The 22,685-nt window shown below is 39.4% G+C and overlaps 1 protein-coding gene across 3 annotated transcripts in view; it reads left to right on the forward strand.

Annotated features, from left to right (window-relative positions):
* Window positions 1-22,685, forward strand: part of SKIC3 (SKI3 subunit of superkiller complex) — a 51,913-nt gene that overhangs the window by 27,809 nt on the left and 1,419 nt on the right. For 2 of the 3 annotated variants that reach the window (XM_061479060.1, XM_061479059.1), the window contains exons 26-41: window positions 149-223; window positions 828-969; window positions 2,809-2,902; window positions 3,477-3,554; window positions 4,847-4,971; window positions 5,779-5,902; window positions 9,782-10,000; window positions 10,831-10,903; window positions 11,637-11,690; window positions 11,797-11,908; window positions 12,817-12,945; window positions 13,563-13,684; window positions 15,447-15,605; window positions 18,141-18,293; window positions 19,993-20,123; window positions 21,708-21,831. In XM_061479060.1, the coding sequence (XP_061335044.1) occupies window positions 149-223; window positions 828-969; window positions 2,809-2,902; window positions 3,477-3,554; window positions 4,847-4,971; window positions 5,779-5,902; window positions 9,782-10,000; window positions 10,831-10,903; window positions 11,637-11,690; window positions 11,797-11,908; window positions 12,817-12,945; window positions 13,563-13,684; window positions 15,447-15,605; window positions 18,141-18,293; window positions 19,993-20,123; window positions 21,708-21,831 (1,914 nt within the window). The remainder of the gene's footprint in view (window positions 1-148; window positions 224-827; window positions 970-2,808; window positions 2,903-3,476; window positions 3,555-4,846; window positions 4,972-5,778; window positions 5,903-9,781; window positions 10,001-10,830; window positions 10,904-11,636; window positions 11,691-11,796; window positions 11,909-12,816; window positions 12,946-13,562; window positions 13,685-15,446; window positions 15,606-18,140; window positions 18,294-19,992; window positions 20,124-21,707; window positions 21,832-22,685) is intronic. The other variant, XM_061479061.1, reaches the window with a different exon arrangement.

Genomic DNA, 22,685 nt, shown 5'->3' on the forward strand with positions numbered 1-22,685 from the left:
TAAAAACAGTGTTTCTTGGAGAGTGTGAGAGAAAGAAAGTGTCTTCATGTTAAATGCTTCAAATGTGCATGATGTAATGTGTGCTGAGTTTTTGTCAATGTCATAAATTTTGAAGTACCTGACTACAGCAACTCTTGCTTCTCTGTAGGCTCTTATTGCAGAGACAGTAGACAGCTATGATACTATGGATCTTTTCAGGCACACAACTGAACTCAGTATGCATGTAAGTATAACAGTTGTATTGTACTGAAGTTTCCGTATATCTAATATCGCTACTTTGGTGATGTATTTTTTAAAAAATAGGCATGTCTCAAATGGTGAAACAGTTATGGTGTACCACGTGAGAGAGTGTGACATCTATGTTGTTGCTCTTGGCTTGTGCTGCCACTGACTAGCAGGCATTTACTTTATTAAATGCTTTATTCCAAATGGTCTAAGAAATCAGTTTCATGAGTCATGCAAAGACATTCTTGTCATCCCACAGAATTGGACGGAGGTCAAAGGCATAAATTATAACTATTCCAGGGGAGAGCAAGGATATTGCCAGTGCCCTTAGTTGTAAGAAAGTGAAGGCCTTCACATTCTCTTTATAGCTTTTTGTCTGTCATCCCTCCAGTGATGCAGGAAGTGATATGTTTATGTAAGAATTCTCTTTGCCCAAAGGACAAGTTAACACTTTTGTTTTCTTCTCCTGCTTAACACTGATGCAGATTTTTAGGCAAGACTGTGCCTTGAAACACAGAATTATTACTATAATCTTTAATTATTTTGCTGTTGCTTGAGCAGGTTTAATGAATCCCATTTGTTTTTTTTTTTCGTTTCTTGAGACTGAGGGAGCAAAAGGCTATGCCCACTGGGTATGTTCAACGCTGCAGGATAAAAACAACAGAAACACTGAACTATATCTGTACAACATTGTTCAGATGAATGCTATTCCATCAGCCCAGGTGGTCTTGAGCAAATATACAGGTAGGTAATTTAAATACTTTACTAACCTCTCAAGATTAACATGCATTCAGAATGAACAGATGCATCTGTACTAATTTTGGCGAAGAGTGATCTTGCTGTGCTAGGGAGAGGCTTTTGAGCTGTAAACGAACCAAAACAGGGTAACTGGGGCGCTGATGTTTATTACCACAAAAATATGAAGTAGGTTTCAGTTCTGTTTGCTGGCTCATTCCTGCAGATTTTGTTTCAAAGACCAGTCAAAATAAGAACCAGAGCCTTGTGATACTTGTCATTGCATGTTTGCTGTCAGACTTCCTTCAGGTGTGTCTATGTGCATGCTACCTCCTCTACCCCATGCCATGATGTTTGACAGAAGCCTGCTCTCTGATGCTCTGTAACTCTATAACCTCAAGCATATGATTCTGTCAACCTTCAGTAGGAGATGAGCCGTATTTTTGTGCATGGTTCCAAGCCAGTGCGGCCTTACTGATTGGGTCAGATTGTATATATCTAGCCTGGAAGGTAGATGGAGAAAATGTGGGTTTTCTTAAATCTTCATCCATTACTGTACATAAATCCTTTGATGAATAATTTGTTGCTCATTTTTGAGAGCTACAAAATAAGGTGCAAGCATTTAAAATGTGATAATGAGATAACTTCCTTAATGAGATAATGTTAAAATGAGATTGCTTCGACAAGAACTTCACAATGACCTGGCAGTGTGCATATGCAGCCCAGAACCACCCCTGTGTGCTGGGCTGCATCCTCAGTGTGTGAGCAGCAGCTCGAGGGATGGGATCCTGTTCCTCCACTGCACTCTGGGGAGACCCCACCTGCAGTCCTCATCCAGCTCCGGGGCAACAACACAAGAGGGATGTGAAGCTGTTGGAGCAAGTCCAGAGGAGGCCGTGGAGATGCTGTGAGGGCTGAAGCAGCTCTGCCCTGGAGACAGGCTGAGGGAGCTGGGCTGGTTCAGTTTGGAGAAGAGAAGGCTCCAGGAGACCTTAGAGCAGCTCAAGTGCCTGAAGGGACTACAAGAAAGCTGGAGCTGAGCTTTGGACAAGGGCCTGAGGGGCCAGGACAAGGGAGAATGGCTTTAACCTTGACAGAGGGGAGACTGAGATGAGATCTTAGGCAGAAGTTCTTCCCTGTGTGGGTGGTGAGGCCCTGGCACAGGTTGTCCGGGGAAGCTGTGGCTGCCCCATCCCTGGCAGTGTTCAAGGCCAGGTTGGATGGGCTTGGAGCAACCTGGTCTCATGGAAGGACAGCTGGAACTGGACGGTGTTTAAGGTCCCTTCCAACCCAAACCATTCTGTGATTCTATAAAATGCAAGAACGTATTTTTTTTTGTCCCATCCCTGTTCTTAAATGGACTGCAGGAGGGTCCTGCGTGATCATTCTTAATCTGGGAAAAAAGTCTAAAAGTCTGAGATGACAGCTGTAAAATATGTACCTTAGCTACTAATAAATATTTCAAAGTTGTAGAATTAAAAATAAAATGTAAGATTCTACTAGTGTTTTACTCTAGTCAATACGAACTGAATAGTTTCCTATTTCATTAAAAAAAAACCAAAACACTGCACGTTTTAAAACTTAAAATCCATGGAGTGCATTAATGCTCTGTCTTAAAATTTTAAACATTTTTTAGTTAACCTGGTGCGATGTAGTGGGTCTTCATATCTCTTCCTGTATTTGCCTGAAGCCTGCCAAAGTGATTCCAGTGCGCAACTGACAGAAGCACTTGGCAGAATGTTTCCTGTATATGCATACATTGTAGCATCGGTGTAGCAATGTTTTTGTAATAATTTTGTAATGAACTTTCTGATCATGTTCTCTATACTGTCAATTCTGATTTTCTAGAAAGAAATCCAGACGATGCATCTTCTTTCACAATGCTTGGTTATTTGAATGAGCATCTGAATCTAAAAAGGCAGGCAACAGATGCCTATGAGAGGTAAACAACACACTCTTGGAAAGTTTACTTATACAAGCTCCTTGATCTCTTTTTCCGTGCACCATCTGAAAAACTTAAGGGTTTTTCTTTTCCTTTAGTAAACCTTACTTTCTCAATTCAAGAGTAAATTTCAACTAAGTGCATTGTGAGGGGAGGTGTGGGGATATTCTTACATCAAATTTAGAAGTGCAGAACGCGGAAGTGGAAAAGTAAAGGCATTCCAAGTCTTCCATGTCTTAGCAGGACATTTAGCTAATTCACTGTATGGGATTTAAGTGAAATTTTGGAGGCTGGTAAGCTTAGTTTTAGTTTTGGTCTTTACTCATTCTGATTAATGGAGGTGATTGGGCTCTGGCTTTGCTTTTTTATCTTCTCCCTTCTTTTCAAATGGTAGGTGGACATGATGAAAGAATGTGTTTGGTGAATATATTTGCTGATGCAGTAAAATGGGCTTTGTTTGTGCTTAATTAGCATAGGAGAGCTTCTGAGTAAAACATTTGCCCATTGTGAGAACTGTTGTCAAAGTGTGTGTTATGGTCGGATGGTAATCATTCTTAATTGTCATTAATTTCAGGGCAGCTTCATTGCTGAAAAACTCTGCTGATACTGAGAAATATAATATAGCAATGCAAAACTATGGCAGGTGTCTATGGTAAGTGTTGGCTTATTTTCGCAGCCTCTAACTTCAGCTTTGGATGTAGTCAATACAGTCATGCAGAACATGAAGGAGGCCAAAAGGTGGTTGTTAATCTACTAAACATCATTTAACTGTAGACGTGTTTGCCTGAAGTTTTTTATGTGCTCCAGAAATAGGTAGTCTATCAAAAAAGAAAAAAAAATAAATCAGATTGCAAGGAATTGCTCAGTATCTTCATAGTTTGTAACATGTCAGTGATTCCCTTATCCTTAGCTTGATACTTAAGTGCCTTAACATAGTCTACATGATGTAGCTGGTTTATGGTCTCCAGAATAAATCGTTTTTTTACAGAGTCCACAGTTGAGATATGTAGGGGTTTAACTAGAATAAAATAGCTGCTTCAGGGTTATTCAAAATCGCTTTTACCTGCCATTAGGATGTGTATTGACTTGTACAACCTGAAGCATGTGGGGTTGGGGTATTGTGTACATGAATGTGACCTGCTTATGACCCTCTCTTCTGCAGTTCTACTCGGAATTCTCAGTTCTACTCAGAATTTACCATTCCCTTCTGGTTCTTAGGGAGTGCAGGACACAAGTCTTAACAGATAAAGATTTTCAAACTTCTCTTTGATATAACTCAAGCTCTGCTAATCAGATGTCAGCTCTCTGGGAAAACATCATATACTCTGAAGTCTTTGTACATGACACTAGAATTTCTAGGCTCTGGTAACTCATTGTTTAACTTCAGGAAAGATTTTAGAAGCAACTTTTCAGTTTCCTGTAGTCTCACATCCATACTGTGTGTGTGGTAATTCCTGTGTGCAATTTAAGCAAGAGAAAGGCTCCAGTAACTAATAACTAGTTCTGTTAAACACAATCCTGTATAATTTTTTCCATAGTGATGTTAGAACAAGAGTGCTGTATGTCTGTCTGTATGTACACTCGACTATCTGTGTGCATGCATACTTTGATTAGCCTTTTTCACGTTACTCCTTTTCTATTTTCGCCCACTCTTTTGTGCTAACCATTAAGTGACATCCTTACCTACAGCTGTCATGCAGATGGGGAGGACTGTTTGGTATCAGTTATTCTTCATGCGAAAGAGAGTTGGAGAGAGTAACTGCTATAACAGAGGAGGAATATTGCACATTTGTGTCCTAATCTTGCTCTTTCCAGAGCAAGTTGTAAGTTGTCTACTTACAACTGTTGTAGAAAAGAAGATATTTGTCTACAAGGACAGCTGCTCTGAATTATAGCAGATGTTGGCAACATCCTTCATACCAGTGTCTGGTTTTGTTTTTACAGTGCTCTTGGTGAGTGTGATAAGGCCATTGAGGTTTATACATCAATACCCTTAACAAAGTTTGATGGCATTGTGGGGATAGCATTAGCCTACTTCAAGAAAGGACTCATACAAGAAAGTATCAAAGGTAAGCATCTGCCTAATTCAAAGCATTATGGGACAAAGCTCTTTAGAGTAACCTTAATTTTTTATTTTGTCTGACCAGCCTTGCTGTAGTTCAGTTTTTTTCACTCTCTCAGTTCTAATGCTTAAGTACAAATTTCACAACTGTTTTATTCAATAGGCTGTTCAGTAGGATGCTACAAATACTAAAATGTACAAAAGTAAACTACATTTTTTCAAGTGTTTTAATTCAAAGGGAAGCTTCCCTTGTTCTGAAATGAAATGGCTTTTCTGGGAAAATCAGTTCTGGGTAGGAGATTAATGTGTTGTTCAGAGCACTTTAGTGATAAATATAAGTGCTATATGGTCATGTTCTGTACTGCTAAGATGTGAGACTTCGCAAAAATGTGTACTGAATTGTCAGTACAGAATTGTAAGTGCCCACTAAGGAACACCCAGCTCAGTATTTTAAGTATCTCTTACTTTTTAGATGAAATGTGCCCATCTGAAGTACTATTTTGTAAGTAAACTGTCACAGACGAGTATTTATACTGTGTTCTTTCAGGCTTTTGCTGGATATCCTAATACTGCTTGTGAGTTCTGTTTCCACTTGATAAACAATTCCCAGGCTCTTAACAGCCCTGGCATTTATAACATACAGTTACTTCCAGAGTCTTTGTCAACTTTTTTTTTTGGTCTTTTTTCTATTATTTGAGGTGTGAAAATACAGTGAACCTGAAACCGAAGTGCCCCATGTTCTAATATCATGCCTTTGTAGAGTCTTTATAAAAAATGTAATTTTTCTCCTACTTTAATTCTGAATTTTTACCAGCCTATGAAAAAGCCTTGTCTGTTGCTGAGTCTGAAGAAGATAAAGCACATATCTTGACTGCCTTGGCAATAATGGAGTACAAACAGAACAAAGTGGATGCTGCAAAGACACTGCTATTTAAATGGTGAGTGGAAGGAATAATAATCCATGCATGGTGTTTATGGTACTGCTGAATCCTCAGATTTACTTTTGGGGAGATCTCATGTGAAATTTGTCTGGATTTTTTTGTTTTTTGTTTTTTTGTGTGTGTTGCCTAGTAGAAGCGGGTGTGGATGCAGTGTTCTTTTAAGCTTATTCATGTGATTTATCTGTTTTATGGCCTATCTCTTCTTCCATATTCTTAAAGTAGTATGGAGTGAAAGAGTTGGTGGGCTGGGCAGTTTGGATGTTTAGTGTCCTTGAATGGTAGTCTTAATAGGTTTATCTTTTAAGAGAGTATGTAGCTGTCCTAAGCACTAGGCAGTATTTTTGTTCTTTAGCTGTAGGAAATTTAGATGACAAATGAAAAAAAATTTAGTTTAAATAGTCAGAAATCTCCAGAACAATTGCTAACATCTCAGGCTCTCAGTCAGGATCAACTCTGTCAGAAGAGAACTCCAATGGTAGCTGTACCGTCTCAGTCTTGCCAGCAGACTCCTGAAACAGTTAAGATTCATGATCTAGTACACTCTAAATCGTGAGTAACTGGTGATTAACTAGCTAGGAACCTGGTATTTCCTACATCCTATTAATCAGTGCAGATTTCTATTTTTGGCATGAAAATTGACAGTGAGAGTTCTGTTGTGTGGGTATTTTCTTTCTTTGGTGTTTTGGTGTTTTTTTCTTCTTTAAACACAAAGTATTTAAGGAAAATAACACTGCAGTGAATATATCTAGATGTGAATTGGATGTACAGCGCTGCACAGATATACAGTGGATTTTACTAAAAGAGTCCATTCTGGTCCAATAGACAGATGTCTTTTTTGTCTGAAATTCAAGCTAGATGACTTAAAGGGCCTGAGTTAGGGCCTCATGCCAGAAGCTGTCTTTCTTCTTTCTTGTGACCAGTTTGTCACAGAAATTTTTAGCAGTGAGTATGTCTTTATAGCTAATATGGTAGAATTCCACTTCTTACTTGTCAAAGAGCAGTGCCTTTGCACCAGATAACAGTGCTGGTTATTTATGTTTAACAGCATTTACAAATTTTTCTTGCTAGGGACTGAAAACAAAGTATAAAATCACAATGCCTCTATACAAATGCCCCACAGCGTGGGGAACAAACGAGGAATTAGAGATGTATGCACGTCTACGGCGGTATGATATAATAGGCATCGCAGAAACATGGTGGGATGGCTCCTATGACTGGAGTGTTGGAATGGAAGCTTACAGGCTCTTTAGAAAAGACAGGTCTGGCAGGCGGGGAGGGGAGTTGCCCTTTATGTTAGGGATAAGCTGGAGAGTATGGAACTCTGTCTGGGGACAGGTGAGCAGTTAACAGAGTTTGTGGGTTGGGGTTAAAGGCAATATAGCTATGGGAGACATTACTGTGGGGATCTGTTAAAGACCCCCTGACCTGCTGGCCATCAGATTTGAGAAATCATGGTAGTCAGGTGAAGTTCCCAATGACTGGAAAAAGGGAAATATAACCCCCATTTTCAAGAAGGGGAAAATGGATGACCCAGGGAATTACAGACCAGTCAGTCTCACCTCTGTGCCTGGGAAATCTTGGAGCAGATTCTCCTGGAAGGCATGCTAAGGCACATGAAAAGCAACAAGGGGCTTGGTGACAGCCAGCATGGCTTCACTAAGGGGAAATCCTGCCTGACCAATTTGGTGGCCTTCTATGATGGGGCTACAGAACTGATGGACAGGGGTAGAGCAGTTGATGTCATCTACCTGAACTTGTGCAAAGCGTTCGACACTGTCCCACACGACATCCTTGTCTCTAAATTGGAGAGACATCAATTTGATGGATGGACCACTCGGTGGATAAAGAACTGGCTGGATGGCTGCATGCAAAGAGTTGTGATCAATGGCTCAATGTCCGGCTGGAGACCAGTAACAAGTGGTGTTCCTCAGGGATCGCTCTTGGGACCGGTCTTGTTCAACATCTTCATCGCTGACATGGACAGTGGGATTGAGTGCGCCCTCAGCAAGTTTGCCGATGACACCAAGCTGTGTGGTTTGGTTGGTACCCTGGAGGGAAGGAATGCCATTCAAAGGGACCTTAAGACGCTTGTGAGGTGGGCTGATGCCAACCTTATGAAGTTTAACCATGCCAAGTGCAAGGTCCTACACCTGGGTGGGAGCAATGCCAGGCACAGCTACAGGCTGGGCAGAGAAGAGATTGAGAGCAGCCCTGCGGAGAAGGACTTGGGGGTGTCGGTCAATGAGAAAATGAACATGAGGCAGCTTCAGTGTGCGCTTGCAGCCCAGAAAGCCAACTGTATCCTGGGCTGCATCAAAAGGAGCATGACCAGCAGGTCGAAGGAGGTGATCCTGCCCCTCTACTCTGCTCTTGTGAGACCTCACCTGGAGTACTGTGTGCAGTTCTGGTGTCCTCAACATAAAGAGGACATGGAACTGTTGGAGCAAGTCCAGAGAAGGGCCACGAGGATGATCAGGGGACTGGAGCACCTCCCGTATGAAGACAGGCTGAGGAAGTTGGGTCTGTTCAGCCTGGAGAAGAGAAGGCTGCGTGGGGACCTCATAGCAGCCTTCCAGTATCTGAAGGGGGCCTATAGGGATGCTGGAGAAGGACTCTTCATTAGGGACTGTAGTGATAGGACAAGGGGTAACGGGTTAAAACTTAAACAGGGGAAGCTTAGATTGGATATAAGGAGGAAATTCTTTCCTGTTAGGGTGGTGAAGGGTGGAATAGGTTACCCAGGGAGGTTGCGAATGCTCCATCCCTGGCAGTGTTCAAGCCCAGGTTGGACGAGTCCTTGGGTGATATGGTTTAGTGTGAGGTGTCCCTGCCCACAGCAGGAGGGTTGGAACTAGATGATCTTAAGGTCCTTTCCAACCCTAACTATTCTATGATTCTGTGATAACTTTACATTCTTGTCTCTTCTGAGGGCAGAAATAATAATCAGGAAGGCTTGATTAGAAGCCTGTAGTCACCGGATAAGTGAAAAGCAGCAATTCAGTCTGTGATTATGTTTAGGGCATTACATTGGAGTAACTCTATGTTACTGTTGCTACACACAGTTTCGTTATTTGCCTCCATTCAGTTTGTGTTGCCTTTACTGTAAGAACACCTTCACCTTGTACATCAGTTAAGGTCCTTGATTTGATTGTTTGTGCTGAGCTTGTTGTTTTCACCAGATCTGAAGATCAGGGGATTAACTTAAGAATTCTCTACCTATACTACAAAAATTAGCTGAAAAAAAATAATTGACTGTATCTAGTAGGTCTCCAATAAAGCCTGTGATACTACTTATATGAGGTTAAATTGCTTCTCGAAATGAATAGAACAGTGCAACTCATGGGGGTACTGAAACTTGTAGATAGTGAAAAGCATGGTCAAGCTACCTTATGTTGGAGCAAATCTTGATGTAAACAAGACATAATTTCTGAGAAGATACCTGTTCTTGGAGCATTTCCATGCAGCAGCTGTAAATAAGTACACTACAATGCAGGTTAGATACTAGTTATAAGTAGAAATGTCTTCAAGAAAAGAAAATCATTGTCAGTGTCACACAGATTCTCTTACTATTCATTTTGTGGCTGCTGCTGAAGGACCCTTAAAGTGTCAGAGTCTTGCCAAGTAGTTGCATGTGATAAGCTTGAGTGCTGAAATGGCACGCAACCACTGCTGTTTTCCATATCCTGAGACCTCAAGGATGCTGATCTAGCTTGATCCATGATCCAACAGTGACAGGCTGTTAATTCTGTACACCATACAAGTACAGACAAAGACATAGCAGCAGGAAGACTCAAAAGTACCAAGTACACTAATGTTAACAGTAAGTTTAATGTATGCTCCAAAACAGTGTCTTTTTCCTTCTCTATGATTCAACAGCTCATTAAAAGAACCTAGTATGGAAAGTCTGATGGCTTTATGCACACTAGGACTTGTAAAGGAGGATGTTACACTTGCAACAGCAGCCCTGAAAGAATTACTGAAACATGGAGAAGGGAAGGTTAAGATCTATGAGAGGTGCCTTATTGCATCTGCTGTTTATGCATTGCAAGGCAGAAATGTGGGGGTCCAGAGAGAAATCTCCAAAGCAATACACAGGTATGTCTTTTGTCTTTGTTTGGATTCCCATGTAAATACATTGTTTTGATTATATTGAACAGTAAGCAAACTTTTGTTCCATTACAGGATTCTTCTAAAAAATAAAAAAAAAAAGAATTTAAATTAAAAAAAAATAATAAATTGATTTTCAAACACAGTGTTCTCACTGAAGGTGAGAATATCAGCATCAGCTGCCAGAAGCTTGCTTTCTGATTTATGGCATCAGATGGCAAAAGTTTCACGGCTTTCTTTCACAGGTTTTCTGGTTTTGTTTTGGTGGCTCCTTTAGCAGCTAGATCAGTTCACTGTTCTGTGCAAGTGTTTTTTATCATATGTAGCAGAAGCCTAGAAAAGTCTCAACGGCTTTTATATAATAGTAAACAGCCTCTGAAGCTGTTGATTCTGTTGGCTAAATGTCTATGTTTAGATGCATTCTGGAAAGGGGGAACTTTATTCAGTGCCTTAAAGTAAGACACAGCTCAGTTTCTCCAAGTGTTTTCAGAAACTCTTCTTTATGCAATTTTTTTTCTCAAACTGCAATTAAAATTCATTGCTCTTCATGCCATGAGAACAAGACCTTCAGCCCTGAAGTTGTTTTCTTCCTGTGAATGTTGATAAGCATATTGTCCATTTTGTTTCTTTAACTAGAAATGTACTTCAGTGTTGTGTTGTTTGCTTTAAATTACTGTCCATGTCTATTTTCAGCCACAGCAGATTCTTTTGTAAATAGAGCAAGATCCATTTGGGAATTATAGCAACTGCATACTGAGTTATGGAAGACCAGGTTCATAGCTAAACCATGAAGTCTAATGTCACTCTTCTTTTCCCAGTAACCCTGATAATCCTGCCCTCTGGTCTCTTCTGTCTCGGCTGGTTCCACTGTATGCCCCACAAAAGGCAAAAGTAAGTGCATTGCTGTAATACATGTGTGTTGTTCACATCCTGAGAAGTCTTTTGTTATTTCTTAACTGGAAAAACCCCACCCTTCAGTACATGGACATTCACTAGTTAATATGAAAACTTAAAGCTGTCATACACAAGCATATATGGAGCAATGCACAGGTACATACTGAAGCCACATACTCAGTTGTTTGCATCTTTCATGAGGTAGTGATTCTTTTTCTTCTTGAAATAAAAGGAACTGATAGAAATAGTCCAAGAAGAAAAGGCTCTGCTGTGCATGTTGGGTTTTTTGTTTAGTTTTATGCCTTACGTATGTTTCTATATAAATATATATTAGGATTTACCTATGTTCAATTTGGTTAATCTAGTCAATTTCACTTCTCACACTAGCCAGTATTTCCTTGCCACTTTTGTGCTTATTATTAGTTATTCTTCAAATAAATACTCTTTGTCTTAATTTACGTCCATTATGTAAATAGAAATAGCACCTGAAAACAACTTCCTATCTGTATGGGGCTAAAATTATAAGCATAACATATGATTAAACTCTAATTTTGAATGTCTTTTCCTCATTCTTTATAGAGGGAGATCGTGCTGTAGGCAAGAAAAGAACTCATTAGGCAGACTTTGTGTTTCTGATTAACAAAGATAAAAAGATCTTGGCATTACATTTTGTATAAAATCTCTTAATCAGTCATATAACGAAGTCAATTATTTTTTTCTAATCTTGCAGGGGGGAGCTGTGGCAGGAAATGTTGCACATGCACTTGATGTAAACCGTGCAAAGGTTTGGCTTTCTTAAAATGCAGACTTTATAATTCCATAAACAATCCTAAATTTAATTCCATTTGATCACTTACAGTGTTAAGTCACATTTATGTTCTGTTTTATAGGAAGTCCTGGTGAACATAGCAGTTAATCAGCTGGCAGCAGGACATCACATGTTAGAAGATGAGAAAAACAATCCTCTGAAAAATATTCAGAAGGCAATCCACCTGTATCCAGGTTACTCTTGTTCTCAAACACAGTAGTGATTTTTATTTTTCTATCCATCAGAAACAAAATTATTATGCTAACAAAAAATAAAATCTACTTTCTTTGGGTTGTTTTGATACGGGTTATCCTTGAATGATTTGGGGAGAACACAGTTGAAATTTTAAATGCCATTCTGAGTTCAGACATGGGGAATTAAACCAGGTAAAAGAAAAACTGCAGAGTTCTAAAAGGCTTTTCTGGAGACAAGGGCAATTTCTTAATCCCTCGTCAGGAGAAGAGATAGTTATTATGTAGTATATCATACAAAAAAGAAAAAAGCATGTTCCCTTAGTCTGTATGCTGCACCAAGCAGAAGAGATTTATTCATCTGTCTTGAGAATTTGGTTTGGAAATGTTCTCTTGAAGCATGCTGGTTATGAACTAGAGGCAACTGTTCTCCTATTGCGAAATGGTGATCTTCATTAAATATATGAAGTGTGACTGTAGTGGGGTTTTCAAGTGCTAATTTGTCTTGACAGTGAAATACCAGAACATTATTTCTTCTACTGTAATTGTGATCTGATGTATCAGTGTGGCTGTGAGTTAAAAATTTCAGTAATCTTCCTACAGGCTACAAGACTGACTGCGATTGAAAACCAGTACACTTCGCATTTTGCTTTGTTAGATCTTCAAGCTTTGTTTCATTTTGCTGGCAAAATTCATTATCTTTGGGATGACAGTTTATCATCCTTAGCTGAGCTCTGTCCAGTTCAGGACAGAGACTGCTCTCCCAGTCATAGTTGCTCTTCCTGGGGGTAGGTCAGGGTAAAGCTGACACTGGTGTTAGCTGGCGTAAATGGGGATGGTAAAGACCTTTCTAACTGAACTAACAGTATATTTAGAATGGGCCTGAGTTGCCTTTAACCATTCTTTTCTAGATAATTCTACTGCCTGGGCAGTGCTCATGGCGGCCTGTCATGCTGAAAACACCGTTGTCTGTCTAAACAACACTCAGCCAAAGCGAACGGATCTAGAAATGACACTTGTATCTAGAGTTTCAGCCAAAAGTAAGCTATACAAATTTTCTAGTTTAAAAAAGTAAAATACAATTGAAATGTTCTAAGCTTGCAGTATCCTTCTGAATTTTGGAATCTTGCAAGCTGAGTAATAGTTTGAGCTATAACTTTCTTGTCATATCAAAATGCTAAATCCTAAGGCACAGGTAGGGTTAATTTCCTAATTGAGGCTTGCTTTCCCTTCCAAAGCCTCAAATGCTGTTTTAAAATATTAGTACTGAACTGCGATGGCTAAATGCATGGGTGGGTGTATTATAGCACAGGAATGCTCCTTACAAGGAAAGGCTAAAGTACTCCTGAGTTCTGTAACTTTTCCAATAGAGGGATAACCTCAGCCTGAGTCTTGCTCAACATCTGTAGTGTTTTCAAAACCAGAATTAAAATTCTGTATTTGGTTGATTGTTCTCAAACCATTAGCTTGAATGGTATATTCTTTTCTCCCTTCTCTTTCTTTAAATTTTACTGTTTCTTAATGTTGCTACTAATAAAGAAAGCCACATCAGGTTAACACTCCTCAAGTTCTCCCTTACCACATCTAGAGCATGGTACATGGTGTAGAACTACAGCATATACAGTAATCTCATTAAGCATTTTATCTGTTTTTGCAGCTGGAGAAAATAACCTTCCACGTCATTACGTCCAGACTCTTGAAGACTGGTGTCTGTGTCAAGCTATTACCAGCCTGGAGGAGACCGGTAAACTCTCAGAAGCTGAAGCCCTTTGTACCAAGGTATGATGGTATGCAACTGGCAGATTGTGATGGAATTGTATAGAAATCATGATTTGTGTTCATTTTACAAAAAGGTAGTATTTGGATTAGCAACTGTCTGTTCCATCAGATCTACAAGATGAAATAGTTGGCATTTTCTCCCCCTCCCCAAGATACTTAATCTATTTGCACCAAAACTGTGTTGTTAGTTGGAACAAGCAGTGTATGACATGGCAAAGCTATGTCTGCCCTTGCCACCTTTGTTCATTAAGCTAGTATTAAGCAAAACATTACAGAAATTCAAGGCAAGAAGACCAGGTAGGAGACTTGGAGGGGACTTAAATGTCTTGTGCTCTGTTGTTTTGGTACTCCATTTCAGAGCCACAAGTGGATGCTACAAGTTTAATTATTGAAAAGAAGAATCTTGAGGTAACACAGTTAGGGAAGGGGATTGGATGCTTGATAAGCCTCAAGTGTGTATTTCATGAGCCAAAGACTTTGCAGAAGATAAACAGAAACCCAGTTGGACTCGGCAGCTGACATCCCTGACTTTCATGATGAAAAATGACTAATCCTGTGCAAATGTGCTTTTTGCTTATGGCATTTCTGTATAAACAATGAAGAAAGTTAAAACACCAACCCTCCCCCCCCCGCCACCAACAGATTCAGTGAACATGCTGATTCTCTAAGGGGAAGTTATTTCCTGCCTGTTTGCTTGGTGAGGTGCTGTTTTCCTCTTCTAGCCAGCATCTCTACTCACCAGATACAAGTTGTTATCTGAGTATGGGGGAAGGTTATGATGGGTTTGGTTAATTAAGTAGCTTGGGAAGAGGACAGTCAATGCCTGCAATTTGTGAAGAAACAAAGAGTAACGTTCTCTGGTACCACAAACTCTCATAGACATTTTTGACCCCCAAGGATTCTCAGAAAGCAGTATAGCTGGAGATGATGAGTCAGGCACTGGAGTTGTTTTCTTTGAGATAGGCAGCATGATTCCACGCTTATTTATGGGGGAAGTACAAATAGCAGCTTCTGTTGTGTTTCTGAAAGTATTTGCATGTCTACACGTTCTTCACAAGTAGGAGCTTGCTAAGGCCTCACAGGGAGCATATTTTCTTTAAAAAAATGGGTGAAAAGTACAAGTGTTGTTTCTTAGATCTGTTTTGCATTAAAATTCTTGGAAATACTGTGATTTAAACAGGTAAAATAACATGAATTGTGACTTGCAAAAACTTCACATGCTTAACCTGAAAAGGATAAAGCAAAGATGGCTAGTTTTCTTTGGTTTTTTTTTTGTGCATGTATTCTAAAAAATACTCCTAGGTGTCTGCTGTTACTGAACAGGAAATGTTTAGTAAAGTGCTTCTGTTCCAGTAAGAATAAAGCACCTTAGCTGGGAGAATTAAAATTGCTTGGAACATACTCAAGGTCATTTTAGCCACAGGGCAGGGTTTTGTCTCCATTAGCCCAAAACTTGTAATGATTATGAAACCAAAGGAGAAGTAGAGGTCTGCTATTTACCTTTGTTTCAGAAATCTCTAAGGATAGGACACATACAAAATTTAGGATGTACTTCAGATATATTTTGAGGAGAGAATAATGTTATCTATTTTCATGTGTCAATTCCTGGAACACTCCTTTGTGCAGAGGAGGAAAATGCCGTGTTGCATCCTGAGCATGCTTTCAATGCTGTATGCTGTAAAGACCAAAATGGAAAAATCGAAGTATCTTCTGCTATTTGGAAATGATAATTCTATATTATGTTAACCTTGCTTGGTTTTAGGGTTTAAAAAGCTGCCCTGAGCACCCAGCTTTGTTTTTGCTTTTGAGACAAATTCAGTGTAAGCAGCTGTTGCAGTCTCACAAAGAACTTCCAGACAACATCCTGGAGGAGCTTCGCAAGACAGTCATGATCAGTTCAACTTCAATTGCAGCCTGGCAAGTAAGTGTGGATCCTCTCCCTGACTTTGGTGTGCTGCTGTAAGCAGAGTATGCATGAGAAATGGGTGAGAGTTTGTTCCACTGTTTGCTTTTATTTGTCCACCAACAGCCAGTGACAGAAAAAGAACAGTTCATATTCAGTTAATTCCATAGGTGTAACATTATGTAAACTTTCTTTTATAGCTGAAATACTAACAACCATTTTTAAGAAGCAGCAGACTGGGAGGCAAGAGAATTAAAAACTTGAGATAAACCCCTGGTACCTGTGTCTTTAGGGACCTGTGACTTGGTATGTGAGCAGAAACCCATGAAATATTTCATAACCCATAAGAATAGGTGGAAGTAAATGGTTTCCTAATATAGTAATATACAATTCCTTATTCAGCATCTGAAAACTTAAGTAAGTCAAAGACTTACTTAGTAATTACTCTATAATCTCCTGACATCAGGTGTCAACATTCATTTGAGTAGATTGAGTCTGCAGGGAAGAGAAATCACTCCCAGTAACAGTGTTCCCTTGCTCCCTTCCATGGCACTACAAGTGATCATTTTTAGCTAATATGAAGGTGCTATAACTAACTTCATGTGCTTTTCTGTGAGACAGTCTGAGAAGTCTGTCTCACACATGCCAAGAGATCTTTCTGGTGATGCAGCATATTTATTTATTTATTTCCTAACCGTTGCTCTTAGTTACAGTTACTATCCTCCTTACCAGTGTTTAGCAGCACATTGCTTAGAAAAATCCCATATACTTTTAGAGTCCTTTATGTAGTTAGCAGGATTTATGGTGCTCCCTCTGCCAGTTGAGCAAATAAACAACTGTATGTGGTAAGATTCACTAAAGTTGACTTCAGTCTTAAAGGATCAGGGCAAGGCTGCTGTAGAGATCTCCATTTCACCCGTTACAAGGCTGCAGATCCCTCCTGGAACATAGGAGAATCATTTGTGGTGCTTTTTGGACACGTTTTTCTTTGATTTGTGAGACTTCACCTTTCTAAACTGCAGAAGTCATTCAGAGTGGATTTGCAAAGTATGGGAGCATGCAAGACATGATTGTATTCTCTATTTTAGTATTATATCTTGAAAATGGAATTAGGGTTTAATATAAATTGTTCAAGCGTCTCTTGCATAGCCGAGTGTCATCTTGTTTGCAAGCAGGGGGAATAAGCAAACAGTGGAAGGGTTGTTTTATTTTGGTGTTTGAGTTTTTTTTTAATACAGGCCACACATAATATATCTCTGAGGAAGATTTTTTCAGTCTTCAGTTAAAGAAGATATTTCTTAGGATTGGATAGCATTCTGAAGAAGCCTGGCTGCTACATCTGTTCCTAACAGATAAATCTATGTTTTTATGTTTTCTGGCTCTAGGCTTCCTAAGAGTTTGATAAATGTTCTGCTTTACGTAAAGTATCCATTGCAATGCTTTATAGCTTTACTAAGTTATAGGGGCCTTTAACTTTTGGTTTTGCTTAACTTTTGGCTTTTGTCTAAATAGTTGTTTTGCTGGATTTAGGAGTGCTGCTGAACTACTGTTCTGATGTATGTTATACTTTTTATACTGTGTCTTACCAGGAAGACAGAGAAAATGGTAGAGCTACCATTGTGCCTTTCAAGAGGGTTCTTTTCTCCTTCACATTTTGAGTGTTAGAAAACTTCAGCTGCAAAGAACAGACACCAAAGAAAGCTTTTCTTACTGCACGAGTGGATGTGTTACTTTACAAAGCAGTCCTGAAGCTTTTTAACTGCACTAGTGCTAATCAGTACTTTCAAGTATGTCTCTTCTTAGTGGTAAATCACTTTTATACATCAGAAAGGGTTACGAATTTTGCCCATTCTAAAACCAGACAGTCTTTAGCTAGCAAAAGTCTAAGCATCTTGCTTAAAAACAAGGGAATTGTCTTTCTAATAAGAAATTGTTTTGTTTGGTGATCCAGCAAATAGTATTTCTAAACATGGCTTGCACATCTTGATGCATATCAGGTACACGTCACAGATTCGCGAACTTGTGATGACATCTGCTTCAAAAAAATGTGACATGACTACAGATTTAAAGAGGGAGGAGTTAGAATCCTTTCCTTCTCTTCATGAGGAAATTGGGACATCCTGTGCTGGCAGAGCAGGCAGTCAGCACATGAACTCCAGAAAGATGCTTGTTTCTGCTTTCTTTGCCCCTCCAGATCTGGGTTGGAGGGCTTGTAGCCCCAAGTCTACACCCATCATCTGAGCTCGGGCTCACATCGTAATGTCTTTCACGTTCCTGGCATTAATCGTATGGGCTGGGAAAACCTACCATGTCTATGGATGGTCTAGGGAACTCCAAAATAAGTTACTGTAGTGAGGTGTGCTGCCAGCTCTGCAGCAGACTACATTTCACTGCAGGGCAGTGCACAGTGTGTTGTTGAAATGAGGGCTGGGTGTGTGGTGATGTTTTAGCTAATAACATGCTGTGGTACTCTCATAAATTTAATTAAATGATACTACCTAATGAATGTATGTTTTCATGCCTCCAGAACTGATTCTGTTGGATTATTTTCAGTGGCTGGCAAATGTATATCAGTCTCAGCAAATGATGGTTGGAGCAGAGATGTGTTACAGAAAGAGTCTGCAGTTGGCATCACAGCAGGGCAGCTGGAGTGGGAAGTTGTCCAGTCTGCTCAGGCTAGCTATGCTCGCACTGGAAGTCTGCATGGTAGGATAATCAAAATTATGTAACTGCATGATTTAACGGGACTTCATGGGATGTAGGGCTACTACAGTCTTTAAATAAACACCCTGTTTAATTGACTTTACATTTTATGAATGACAACTGGAGGATAAAATAAGACTGCAAGGGACAGTGGACTGTTCTAGAATGTCTCTTGCAAAGAGATGTTGCTGTGAAACAATCACACGGAAACACTGTGTACGTAAAAAACTAACTTGCTCAATAAGGCTTATTTCTGTAATAACAGATTCAGCTTGACCATCCAAACTGATGTTCCCATTCAAGTCTCTATCCTCTTGTTTAGACAAGTGCCTTAGGAAACATTCTCACTCTACTGTCGCCTGGAGACTTCAGTAGAGTTTCAAATACCTTCATGCTGTATGGTCATTTCTACATACGGTGCCTTGCCTTTAAGTATAAACACAATCTTAAGGGAAGTGTACCTTGTAGTATAAAGAAAATTATTCTACTCCTTGTGCCAAGGGGCCAGGTGAACATAGGTTCTTGGCAAGTGTCTAGTCTCTTTAAGCTTAGTCACTCTAGAAACTTGAAGAGCAGTATCAGACTTCATTATTGCTGTGATCATGGCTAATCCTTTTCCATGTATTTTAACAGATGATCAAGCTAACAGCCATAATCAAAATCAGGCAAAGAAACCCCATATATCTGAGTGCTTATAAAACAAAAGGCAGTCAGTTTTTCCAAGGATAAAGCTGCAAAGGTGTTGATTGTGGTGAGAAGAGACGATCCCCCTCAGTGTAGGCAAGTCTCTTTCTCAGAAGCCATATGCTTCGAAAGGCAGAATTGGTCAAGTGACAGGATTTTTCCTCCTGTGATTCTTCTGTCTGTGTTTTAGTGATCTGGTCCCTGTTTCCTATAGCTCCTAATTATCTCCAAAGGTAACAAGGTACCTTCTAACTTAATGCTACTTCTTTAAGGGCTGGCATGAATTCAGCCTGAGAATGTACAAGATAAGAATCTGATTATCTCATCTCTGTTTTTCGCATGAGCAGAGTAGCTGATGAGTGGATTTATTTTCAGCCTCTGTAATCTGGACTGGCTTAATGAAATGTGCAAAAGCCTGGTGAAAACCTTGCTCAAATCCAAGAAAGTTCTGTGGCTGATAATTGCTGGTCTCCCAGTTATCTGTCCAAATGAAAATTCAGGCACCCCTTCAAGTATAGCAATTTGAATGCTATCCAGACACAACAGGGGATAATAAGATTTTTCTGGAGGCAAAAAATACAGGGATTTGTTCAATAGTTGCTCTATTAGATATTTGCCATCTTGGAGTTGGTTTTTACTTCTGGTAAAATATGGTGTCGCTTCAGGGGAAAAATTTTATGTTCTAGACTAGTCTTGTACATAGGATGAAGATTTACAAGATGAAGGGCAAACAAGGGTTTGTGATTAAAAGAAGCATTACTAAAACATGTATGAAAAAAAAACAACAAGCAAGTGGAATGTTGGCAAGGCTGGACCTAGAATATTTAACATGACTTTTTCAGGCTCCTGTAAACACTCGATGTCTTTTCGTTTTAAAGGAATATCTTTCTAATCTGCCAAATACTTTATATAACTCAGAACAGCTTGAATTAAACCTGCTCTTGAAAGAACTGCAAACAAGAACTGATTTAGACTGCACAGTACAATAAAGCCTTTTTTTTTTTTTCTTTTATTGTAGGCTAGTGTCTCAAATGAGCACTGGCCATCCTTGGTTCAGGAGGCAACAGCTGAAGCTTTGAAACTCACTTCTTGTCCCCTGGCAGCTCTCCTACAAGCGCTGCTACAATATAATCGCAAAATGGGAGCAAGGTATGCACAATATGTTTAAATGGAACACGCTGTCTACACAAAGCACAGGCAGTCATTATCCCCATATCTAGCTCCAAGAACTGAAAGAAAATTGAAAACAGGAATTAGTTCTTGAAGTTGTTTGGAAGTTAAAAAGGAGAAGTAAGGGAGGAGTTATTAGTAATGTGGGGAGCAGGAAGCAGCAAAATCTTCCTCCTTTTCTTAAAAAAACCACAAGTGTATGACCTTCATACTAAGGAAAACAAAGATCTGTAAGATAACTTTTATTTTAATAGCATGTTACCTAAATAAATTAATCAGGAGGTCCATACATTCTCAAAGGTCTCATTAAATAGCACAGTGTAAACAGATATCACTACCATATCTACTGCTGAGATTAATTTTGATCCTAAATTGGTTTTATAGTCCAAAGCTTGTGTTCATTCCTGAACAACCAGGTGTTCATTGTGGCTTTTTGAGGAAGCGGAGGAAGATTGAGGGGAGGGCTTGGAAGTCTTATACTTTTGAGGCAAACTGGCTTGTTTTCTATGTGGACTTTTGAGGAGCATAACAGGCAGACCAATGTGATTGTGATGGTTGATAATAATAACAAAATTGGGCCCAAAACTTATTTAATCAATTAAAATAAGTCTTAGTGTAATTTCCGGTATTAACTTGAGTGAACAACAAGCTCTAGTTGATCTGCCTAGGTGTTCCAAAATCCTGAAACAGAAATTAACCTAAAGTACAAATAACAAAAAAAACCCAGATGCAACCTTTCAACAGCCTGTGTTAAATCACAGTGTACTGGGAAATCACATTGGTTATAAAGGACAGAATTCTTAAAATGAAAGCCAGAATTGGCGGAGCAGCAGTGAATGGTATCATAATCCCTAAATTTAATTGCTAGTTTTTACCTCATTTCTAATGACACAGTAAATTTGAAACTGTCTTGGTTAGGTATAAGATGGCAGTGTTGGAAGGTAGTGTCAGCCAAATAGAATTTTAACCTGTGTGTAGTAGTCTATTCCAGTTTCTTTCTCTGCAATTTCACATCTTGCCTCTGTGTTTGCAGGAACTGCAGTACTTTTTGTGAGTGCCTGGATTAAATATGTGTGTGTATAATATGAAATTATATTTGGATTATTAAGACCTGTTGTAGTGTCTGCTTCTCTCAGGTGCACTGTCTTCCAACAGACTTATTTCATAGCTGTTGATCAGAATACCTGCAGTACTTGCTCAGCAGATGACATACTGAAATCAGAGATTGTGCTGAGTTAACTGATGGCAAGATGTTTATTATGTTATTGTAGCAGTCATAAAATCTGCTGTGTCAACCTAAGTTGCATTACAGGCTAGTTAAAGCACTAACTTGAGTGTAATTTATTAAGCATAACAATGGTTGCAGTATTCCTTAACATTCTAAATGCAACTACATAGGAAACAAAGGAATATACAGCTCTGCTCTCTCACTTTCTCATATGGTAGAAGGGCCTTCCTTTATATTACTTCTGGTTGCTGTTCCTTGCTCTGTGATACTGATATGTTACATGTAACCTAGTCAGTGGTGATTTGATTTAGTTTATGTTTTGGTTTTGCTTCTAGGGAGACTCGTCGAATGTTGGAGAGAGTGGTTTATCAGCCTGGGAATCCAGAAACCATGGTGTCAGTGGCACGCTGGTACCTCCTGCAACATCTTTATGCCAAAGATGATCAAGAGTTAATAGATGTAAGTCTGTTGCAGTCCATTTTACAGAGAAATTCAGTCTATTTACATTGAATATTATGCTCACAACTTGGAAGTGGGTAGAGGGAAGCAGGGAGGTGCTGGCTCGCCTGCTCTGGAGGATGCAATGTTTGAGGATTCCATGCTGACAAAACATACCTTAATTTTCAATCCTCCATGCAATACTAACAGAAAACAAACAGTAAAATCTCTAATCCAGACTGGCAAAAATTCTGCTAGTGGCTTGTTGGTAGACACAAGGACCTTTTTATCAGAATTTTATCAGAATGTATTAATGCACTAAAACCAGTAATTCCCTCAAGCCTGGCTTGAACAATGTGGCATCCTTGTCTTAAAAAAACTGAACAGTGGTGTGCTGTACTTTCTGTACTTAAGATTTTTATTATATCTGTAATAGTGCATTATTTTCAGCACATAGTTAATGGTTCATTAGTTTCTGTTGACAATACTTCACAAATGCACACAGGTCTTTCATGTGATATGGTAGTTCATTTGGGCTTCTAATTAGAATCACTTTGCTAATAACACTCTGCAGTCATCCTGCTAATATCCTCACTGCTGCCACTGGCACAGTGAGCTCTTTCACCCAGAATAACAACAGTTCCCTGGTGAAACTATGACTCTGTAACAAAATACGTTTGGAGGGGGTAGGCTCAGAGTTCACAAAAATCAATGCATACACACAGGGATTCATAAAAAAGCTAGAATTAATGAGTGTGGACGATCCTGGTATGATCTCATTGCATTTGCTTCTGCAAAATCATCTGTACTCCCCACCAATTAGTACAATAACAGTAATGGCTAGAGTAAAGACTTACTTGATTCTACTTAGTGGT

This window comes from Pezoporus flaviventris, unplaced genomic scaffold, assembly GCF_033815535.1.
Source record: "Pezoporus flaviventris isolate CSIRO_AGI_PZ_B2104156 unplaced genomic scaffold, CSIRO_AGI_Pfla_v1 ptg000141l, whole genome shotgun sequence".
Classification (NCBI taxonomy): Eukaryota; Metazoa; Chordata; class Aves; order Psittaciformes; family Psittacidae; genus Pezoporus; species Pezoporus flaviventris.